The sequence below is a fragment of the Helobdella robusta genome, assembly GCF_000326865.2.
Source record: "Helobdella robusta unplaced genomic scaffold HELROscaffold_26, whole genome shotgun sequence".
Classification (NCBI taxonomy): Eukaryota; Metazoa; Annelida; class Clitellata; order Rhynchobdellida; family Glossiphoniidae; genus Helobdella; species Helobdella robusta.
In genome coordinates, this window is record NW_008704349.1 from 2,369,733 (window position 1) to 2,380,178 (window position 10,446).

At 33.4% G+C, this 10,446-nt stretch overlaps 1 protein-coding gene across 1 annotated transcript in view; it reads right to left on the minus strand.

Annotated features, from left to right (window-relative positions):
* HELRODRAFT_173518 (hypothetical protein) overlaps positions 1-3,069 on the minus strand; it is a gene marked incomplete at both ends in the record, with an annotated part of 5,690 nt that extends 2,621 nt beyond the window's left edge. The window contains 3 exons of the mRNA XM_009020125.1: positions 1-595; positions 1,326-2,406; positions 3,032-3,069. The exon at positions 1-595 is cut by the window's left edge and continues 20 nt beyond it. Of these exons, the coding sequence (XP_009018373.1) occupies positions 1-595; positions 1,326-2,406; positions 3,032-3,069 (1,714 nt within the window). The remainder of the gene's footprint in view (positions 596-1,325; positions 2,407-3,031) is intronic.
* Positions 3,070-10,446: the final 7,377 nt, after the last annotated feature.

Here is a 10,446-nt window from a genome sequence, read left to right on the forward strand (position 1 = left end):
CCTCGTAAACGTAGAAGACGAATCGATCGAATCCGAACAATACCGACGTCTCGATGAATTCAAGTAACTTCCAGGTTGTCACGTTACCGAAAAGTGGAGATATGCAGATGGAGAACCGACTTTCTCTCTCACTCTCTCTTTTCACTTTTTTTCTCTCCGTCGAGTTTTTTTCTTTCTTACTATCAATTTTATTTACTACAATATTTGGACTTTTTGATTTAACATCACCAACGTCATTATTATCAATGTTATTATTATTATTGTTGTTATTATTGTTATTACTATTATTATTATTATTGTTGTTGTTGTTGTTGCTGTTATTTTTAATGTACGAAATATTATGAAACAAACTTCCAATGTGAGTATCAGTGTTGGCGTTATTATTAATACTTTGCCTCGGACTATCAAGAACATCACTCTTATTGCCCCTACTACTATTACTACTACTACTACCAACACCACCATGATCACGTGATCCAAGTATCCTGACGGGTATGATAGTTCCGGTCTCTGACGACCAATCAAAATCATCTTCCTCTGGGTCCTTCCGGTAGAGGACGACGAAACATGGCGGTGACTTCACTTCCGCTGGCACCTGCAGTGAAGTCATTTAGGGTGGTACTGATGATGACGACGATGACTGAGATATGACGTTGATAAATATCATTACTATTATTATTATTATTATTACTACTACTACTACTACTACTACTACTACTACTACTATTACTGACAAAAACGACCTAGCTGTAGCAGCAAGCAACCTTAATACATGTTTGATACGTTGTTAACACACAAGCACCTCCCAGGTTCAAACGCGCGCTTTGCCAAAATAAAAGTTAAACACTTTGGTTTGTTACGGTGCTTGCACAAGCACGTAGATAATTATATATGCCGCCTGACGTGAATGTGGGAGTTGTGAGGCGCAGATGCTCCCAATTAAAAACTGAATAACCATGTGATAGTTTTTGAGCACTTTTAAAAAGCGTTCATCATGCAGTGAAGTAACATTTAGAAGGGTGCAACTGCCATCCCATCACTACTAAACTGCATCTAACTGCATCCAATTAAAAAAATTTTAACGCAAAAACAACCAGCTGACATCTGAAACTCAAAAAAAAAACCGACACTAATTAGCACATAGGCATCAAATCATGTGAACTCATTCTTACAGTACTTTGCTCAATTTCGCACATACATACACATACAATAAACACACATACATACAAATACACACACACACATACAAATACACACACACATACATACATACATACATAAAATCACACGCACACACAAACAGACAGACAGACACATCAACCAACATGACATGAAAGTATGAATCCACCCATCTTCTTCCCATGATTCTCACACATCTCGTATTTTTTCTGAACCCTACTGACCACAACTTCCGGCTGTCGCCGCGGACGAACATCATCACCACCACTACCACCAACGTCATCATCATCATCTTCTTCAAAAGTCAACGTAAAAACGCAAAACAGTGGCGGTGGATCTTGTTTGAGAGGCAGGAAGAACATCATCCTGACGAGACTTCCGTTGTGTTTGTTGTCAAAATCGTTCGGACGATCGTCATAGTAGGCAGAGAAGACGTGAGCGTTCGTAAGGGGCTGCTGGAAGGTGAAGTCGAACTTTTCAAAAGCGAATTCGACAGTCTTCGAATACGATTTCGACCACCAGTTCGACATCGAGATCGCCGAAGATCGCGACGTCCTGTTTTCGTGTGGTGGCTGTGGTTGTTGTGGTGGCTGTGTTTGTTGTGGTGGCATCATGTTGAGATTTTGAACGCTGTCGTCTTGATTATTATTAATATTATTAGCAAACTTTTTCAAGTATTTACAACACTTCCCGTACACACCTCCCATCCAGAAGAACTGATGAGCCAGCTTCCATAGCTTATTATTCTTATTATTTCTGTTGTTACTATCATCATCATCATCATCATCATATTTGATATTATTATTATTGTTATTATTGTTTTTAGATGCTATTTTTATTATGCCTCCTTTGCTATTAGTGTTGGTGTTATTATTATTATTATTATTACTACTACTACTACTACTACTATCGCCACCATTCTTATCATTACTATTACTTTCTTTACTATTACTAATACTATTACTAGTCCTACCATTACTATTACGGCTTTCATCGCCGTGAGTCATGGCACTTTTATTATTATCATCATGTGGTAGGTCAGTTTTTGTGATGATGTTATCATCGTTGTCGTAGGAATCATCATCGTAACGACTCTTGTCTCTGTAATCGTTTTGAAGTTTGCTGTGGAATAAGTACATGAAAGTGAAGTAAGTCAGTCCTAAGACCAGCACGGTCTTTCTGAAATTAACTCTACTCAGGCAAAACTGTGCCAGAGTTTTAAAGTACCTTGAGTTACGATGGTAAGTTGGAGAGTGATGATGGTGACGATGAGGAAGTTGTTGTTGGTGGTGATGATGGTGGGTAGGAAGAAGCGGATGTTGATGATGATGATAATTGTTGTCAGGTGGTGGGGGTGAGTTTGGGTGTTGGTTGGAGTTGAGGTCACCGAGTTGTAGTTGTTGGTTTTGTTGTGAGGATGATGTCATTGTTATGAGTTGTTGTTGTTAGACTTGTCTATGTTGTTGTTGTTTCGTTTCTTTGTTGTTGTTTCGTTTCTTAGTTTTTTTTGTTTGTTGTTGTTGTGGTTTTATTGTTGTTGCTGCTCTTCGTCGTTGTTGGAATGTTCGGAGAAAAAAGAAAAAATTGAGGAATGACTGCGACGTGTTTTAATAAATAGGTCTAAAATTTGGTTAATTAACAAAATAAATATAAAAATAAACATTCAACGAAAATATCACACACACAAACATACACACACACACACACAAACACACATACACACACACACATTTGCTAGAATATTAACAACTAAACGTCAGTAGTAAGAGTAAGTAATTTGCGAACCGTTATGCATGGTTTTCTATTGCATTCATGAAATAAAATTATAATAGAACCTCTTTGACATAATTACCTCTCTACTTTCTCACATTCGCACTCTCCCTCCCCCATCTTCTCTCTCTTTCTCTTCATACCTTATCATAATTCTGTTTGCACGTTAATTAGTAGTTATTCCAAGTATGAAAAGTTGTTAAATAAATAATTATCGGAGAACTTTCTGAATGTGATTATGTTGTTTCTTTTTTTAGCTCTTGTTCTCGCTCTCTTTTTCTTTCTCTCTCTGTCTTTTTTTCTCTCCCTCTCTATTTCTCTTTCTTTCTCTGTCTCTCTTTCTCTTGCTCTCTTTCTTTCTCTCTCTCTTTCTACTTGCTATCAACTAATCATTCTTAGAGTGAAAAGTTATAAAAAAAAATTAAACGAAGAATGAAATATTCCTAAACATGAAGGTCCCCCGCGATGAGACACAAATGTAACTCGTAAAAATTTCACTAGGTGGCAAGTTATATTACTACTTCTACTACTACTACTACTACTACTACTACTACTACTACTACTATTACTACTACTACTACTAAAACTACTACTACCGGCAACAATATTGCAGTAGTAGCAGCAACAGTAGTTGTTGTAGTAGCAGCAGCAACAGTAGTAGTAGCAGCAGTAGTAGCAGTAGTAGTAGAAGTAGTAAAAATAATAAGGATACAAGTTCCCATGAGTTCAACCTTGTATACACGTGTAATAAAAATTAAACAATTCATCATCTTCACATGAATTTTGGTATGTACATTTGTTTACATGTGTGTGTGTGTGTGTATGTGTGCATGTACGTGCATTTGTTTGCGTGTGTGTGTGTCTGCTTGTCTATGTAGCAATGATATGTATTGATAGGTGATAATATAAAATTCATCTTTCATTTAACAGCCATCAACGAGTTTACATGTATGCATGGAAATAAAACTATGAATGATATTAAGGATAATTATTGCAAATTATTATATTTTTAGCACAAATAATGGTAATAATAATGACACTCTTGATAATTGCAGATTAGTAACTCTAGTTTGTATAAAATAGTTCGTATAATAGCAATTTGCATGTGCGTTTTTGTCAGATGTCAATGCATACAAAGTTATTTCTTGGTTTAATCGTTTTATTAGATACCTTTTTAGAAAGACCTAATCATTTAATCACGTGATAAAGCGATTAGTCGTATTTGGTTGGCTAAGTTTTTGATCATACGCGAGGAACTTTTCTGCCAGTAACACAGATTTTACGTTTAGTCAGTGGAATGAAGGAAAAAAGATTGTATTTTTATGAATGTTAAAATGATTAAATTGAAATAATTAAAAGAGGGCTTCAGCCCCTCTAAGCCGGTCTTGTACGCACACCCACACAAGCATACACAGGCACAGACACAAATACATACAAACATACACAGATTTCAACATCGATCAATCTTTTGGCGATTTATTTAATGCATTTTAAAATTTGGAAAAATAATAATTAGAGAGCTGTGTGCGTATGTACCTATTGTAAATGTGTGGGTGATTATTCAAAGTTATTGGATTTATTTTTAAATGTATGTGTCTGTAAATTAGAGACCGACCGAAATTGTTTTTTTTCTTTCGGCCGAAACCGAAACAAAGCCGAAATTGAAATTTCAGTTTCGGCCGAAACCGAAATAAGGCCGAATCTAAAAAATAGGTTTCGGCCGAAACCGAAAAAAACCGAAACTAAAAAAATATTTTCGGCCGAAACCGAAACCGAATATTGAAAATTTTAATAGAACATCATTTATATAACTTTTTACTTTAAAAATTTAGACAGTTACTTCAAAACAACAAAGAAGTTTAAAATTTTTTTTATAGACAATGAAATGTTATTCTTATTATACTTGTGCGTATATATATATAATATATATAAATAAATAAATATATATATATGGTGAGAATTTATAAATTATATCTTGTGTGTATGTGTATATAAATAGCGCTGAACCATGAAAAATTGAGTTGAGCTTAAGTCCATCTCTGCATAAATTATGTTGATGTGTTTATCAGGCATGGTCAAATTTCAATAAAGATAAACTTTGTAAATTTTAGAGTCATATATATATATATATATACATATATATATAGACCACCCAATACAATAAGGATTATATATACATTTATATGCACTTATATATATGAGTGTGATGATTTATAATTGCGTTATGTTGTATGATGATATTGAAAGCTTTTCTTTGTCTATATGCAAATCTTTGCAATTTTAAGTATAATATATATATATATATATATATATACATAGGTGGTAATATATAAATGATGTAGTTTTATATAGTTATTTAAGAATATCAAACATTTCAGCAATAATCCACTTGTAGTTCAGTTTTCCTTAGAAGACATTTATCACTTTCATGTAATTTACTCAAGTATTTTTGAAAAAAAAATATTTTCGGTTTTTTTCGGCAAATATGATTTAGTTTCGGCCGAAACCGAAAAACGGCCGAAACTGAAATATAACATTCGGCCGAAACCGAAAAACGGCCGAAACTAGAAAAATTGGCAGTTTCGGCGCCGAAACCGAAACCGAAACCGAATTTCGGTCGGTCTCTACTGTAAATTTGTGTATGCTTCTGTTTTGTATGCGTGTCTGTGTGTGTGTGTGCGTGTGTGTTTTTGTATGTGTGCACCTGCAAGAAAGAAAATCTATTAAGAGCAAAACGTTTGATAGACAATACAAAACATGGAGGCAAGTGACGTAAAACCACTCATCTTCTTCTCAAATCGATCGAAGTTTAAAAAGAGAGAGAAAGAAAAAGAGAGAGGGGGGGGCAGAAAACCAGAAAATGAAAAAAACTGAAAGAGAGAGGAAGCGAAAGAAAAAATACAGTTAGTAAATGGCAAGATTCAAAAAGACAGACAATATGAGAGACAGAAAAACAAGAGCGAGATAAAAAAAAAGGGAGAGAGAGAGAGAGAGAAGATAAAACTCAATTAATACGATTAAAATTTTGGTGAATGATGATGATGATGAAAGTTACGACAGAGACGGTAATTACGCTGTAGTTAATATTGATCCGCCGACGCGAGTATGTTTTCTACAACGTCAAATGATAGTAATTATGATACCAGTAAGATGATGATGATGATGATGATGATGCCGGTAAGATGATGATGATGATGATGTCAGTAAGATGATGATGGTGATGTCAGTATGATGATAATGATGATGATCTGATAACACTTTTTCTGTTGTGCTTGCGCTGGATTAAGATGACATTCACATTGATGACTGATAGGAGTAATAAGGATGTTGAGTGATAGATGATGAAGATGACGATGACAATGATGACGACGATGAGGAACAAGTGACACAAGGACTTCACGAACACCAACAGCAACAGTAACGACGACAACAACAACAACGACAACAACAGTAGCACCAACAATAACAACAACAATAACAACAACAACCACAACAAATGGCAAACCACAACAACAACAACATCAATAACAACAACGACAATGCTATTATTAATAATAAAACAACAACAACAATAAAAATGATAATAATAATGATAATTAATCAGATGATATCAATCACCTTCTTGTTATATTACGGTGGTCATCAGTGGTGAACGCTCAGTGTTAACATCATGTATAAATCATGGTATCCATACCGTATCATGATATAAAATTATTGTTATTAATAATATTATTATTATTGATAATTCACTACACTATAATTATCAATTGATTCGTGATAAAATATTAATTAAACTATTTTTGAAAAAATTAGCTAGTTAACGTTCATAATTAAATCAATAATTAACTGATTAATTCGATATTTTTAATTAGCAATTTGGAGCTATCGCGTCATTAAATTAATTAAGTATAATTAACCAAATGTTTAGTTAAACAACTGTTATTATCGTCATTGTAATAATTTATATCATTATTATTATGATAACTGTTTTATTATTATATTTATTTACAATTTATCCTACAATAACGTCTGATATATACGAATAAACTATCTACACGTGCTAACTTGCACCTATTTGCTCGCTTTAAATTTTACGGCTGTGATTGTCGGTAGTTATATAAACAGGACATTTTTTTACTCTCTCTCTCTCTCTCTCTCTTCCTCTCTCTCTCTCTGTCTTTCCTTCTCTCTCTCTCACACACTCTTTCACTCTCTTTATTTTTCTCTCTCTCCTCTCCTTCTCTCTCTCTCTATTTCTCTTTATATATATACATATGTTTATAGATATATATATATATATAGAGAGAGTGAAGATAAGTGTGGTCCAAAGTTCTTTCAATTTAATAAACATTTATATTTATTTTGAAATTTATATATACATATATATGTATATAAATATATATTAATTTTATGTTTCGTTCTTAAATTGTGGCATGTATATATGCATTTAATCGTGTGTAAATAAATATTGTAAAATAGTGTATAAACGCAGGTAATTGTTCAATTTTGCATCTAAAGACAAATATTGCGACAGATAAAACGAGTGAAAAGAGAGAGAGAGAGAGAGAGAAACATTTAGAGAGAGTGAGAAAGAGAGAAAAGATGAAGATCACGATTGTATAGTAATAAACCCATTCATATAAGCATAAGCTTGCTTATATATGTTTATATAAGAACATATGTATACATAATTTGTTCATATTTTTATACATGTGTGTGTTTATTAGAATTATTATTTGCTTATAATTATACGTATGGTAGTCAGTTATAATGTAATGTTTGTTGAGCAAACTATGGCATGCAACAGAAAAACAATGGGAAACACAAAAATTGATATATGCAGGTGTGTTTGTAAAGGTAAGTTTTTCTTAAAATTTTGTGCCTGTGAGTGTGTGTCTGTGTGTTTGTGTCTGTATATGTCTGTGTGTTTGTGTATGTGTGTGTGTGTGTGTCTGTGTGTTTGTGTATGTGTGTTTTCTTTTTGCTCCTTGGGGCTGAAATGAAAACTTTGCTATGATCAAGGCTAAAATGAACTCGATGTATGGTAAATTTACATATGTAAATTTACAAACATTTTGACTGAATACTTTTACAGCTTCTGATAACGATGAAATTAAGCTGAATTTTTCACAAAATTACAAATTTTAAGAGCAAAATTTAATATAGATTGAGTGATAACCAAATTATTACCATATTTTTTATACAAATTCAAGCCTTTCTCTTATTAAATTTCAGGCAAAGGCACTGTGTATGTACGTAAGGGAGTTTTGACCTTGTATGAATACGTGTGTTTGTCTGTCTTTGTATATGTGTGTGTGTGTGTGTGTGTGATATTGTCTGTTTGTGTATGTATGTGTTTGTGTGTTTGTAAGTACGTGCTATAATCGCCTGAATTTTCATGCTGTTAAAACATTTTTCTGAAATAAATTAAAAAATTCATAAATAATCTGAAAAAAAATAAATAAAAAGCAAATTTTCACCTTCCCAATCAATTCTGTTAGGTAATAAAAGAATGATTGATGTTGAGTAATGAAAATTTATAACGCAAAATGCAGGTGTCAGAAGGAAATAATAATTCAAACCGGACTACCATTAGTCCTAGAGGAATTAAAACGTTTTTTCTGAAAAATTTCTTTTCATTGACAAATTTTAATTTAAAATTTTTTCATTCTCCCACAGATTACTCACTTAGATTGCTACCTCAGGCCATAAATTATCTTTAGGAGGAAATTTATTTCATGTAGAAAACTTAAAAAAAAGCATCTCCTTAATTGTTTCGGCAAGTTTTGAACAATTTCTAAAAACGCTGAACGTGGGAAGAGGGTCTGTTAAATGATGGGTGGCAAGATAGTGCAATGACTGGCTCTGCTGTTGAAGTGACCAGGATCGAATGCAAAGAAATCTCGACCTAACAAGTGCTGTGTTAGTGTGATGCCTGAACTCACGCCCAATCAGGTTTACTCACTCACTCACTCACTCACTCACTCACTCACTCACTCACTCATTAAATTTCAATTAAGCGATCAATAGTACTAAATAAACAGGCTTTACCTATATGAACATTTGCATGCCTAATTTCAATAAAAAATGTCGATTTTTCTAAATTAGTTTAGTTAAACATTTATTTTTGGCAAAATCAAATTTTTACTTCTCTATGTTTAAACGGGATGTTTACTATATCAATTCAATACAAATAAATTGATTGAACATGTGTTTGTGTGTCTGAAGTCTGTTTGAAATGTTTATGTGTATCTGTAAGTGTGTGTGTGAGTGTGTGTGTGTGTGTTTATATATTATATATATGTGTGTATATTTGTGTGTGTGGAAAATTTATATTGAGTGTTGACGTACATACATGGAGACAAACAAACAAACAAACAAAAACGAACGAACGAACGAACGAACGGACGTACAAACAATCAAACAGTCAAATACAAATTTTGCCAGTGTCTAGATTGCATGTATGGCGCACGGTTGCACTTTAATCCAGCCATCCACACACCTAAAATTTTATTTAATGACTGTCTCTGAAAATGCAAGCAGACAATTAAGAAAAATTTATGTTTATGTATGTGTGTGTGTGTATGTGTGTGTGAGTGATCGTATGTGTGCGTATGTATGTCTATGTGTTAGTCTGAGTATATGTATAAGTTTGTATATATATATATATATATATATTACTGCAACAGCCTATTTTATGGTTTGCCTGAAAAATCGTTATCTGTGCTTCAGTCAATTCAGAATCGGGCAGCTAAGACCGTGGTTGATGCGAAAAAGTTTGACCATGTCACTCCGATATTCAGAAAACTGCACTGGTTGATGGTCAAAAAAAGAATTTTGTTCCAAATATCAACAATCATGTTCACATGTATGAAGGGAATGGCGCCAGTTTATTTGAAAGAAATGCATGCACCGAAACAACTGTCTTTTAAAAACGTCTGCTTAAAGTCTGATGATAGCAACTTGTTATGTGTGCCCCAAACCAACTTGAAAATGGCTGAGAGAAGTTTTTCAGTATGTGGACCAGCCGTTTGGAATAGTCTACCAAGTCATCTAAGACAGCCCGAATAGACAGAAAAATTGTTCAAGAAATTATTGAAATCATTTTTGTTTTCATTATAAGATTTTAAGATTTGGTTTATCGTAGCAATTCAAATGTTTTTTTTTTGTTTTTTTTAGACAGTGCTTTTGAGAAACATTTTGTTTGTAATTAGCGCTATACAAATTTTCGAATAATATATATATATATATATATATATATATATGTGTGTGTGTGTGTGTGTGTGTGTGTGTGTGTGTGTGTGTGTGTATGTATGTCTGTCTGTATGTATGTATGTGTGTAGTTGCGAAAAACAGGTTCCCTGCTGTCGCCTGATCTGACGCTGATCATTTTGCATATTTCCTTAAGAAATTTAAGGGTGTTGGGGTCTATCGGGCCAAGAACCTCGATGCATATTGGCAAGAATTCCATCGAGGGGAAGGCGTTCCCATATTTTT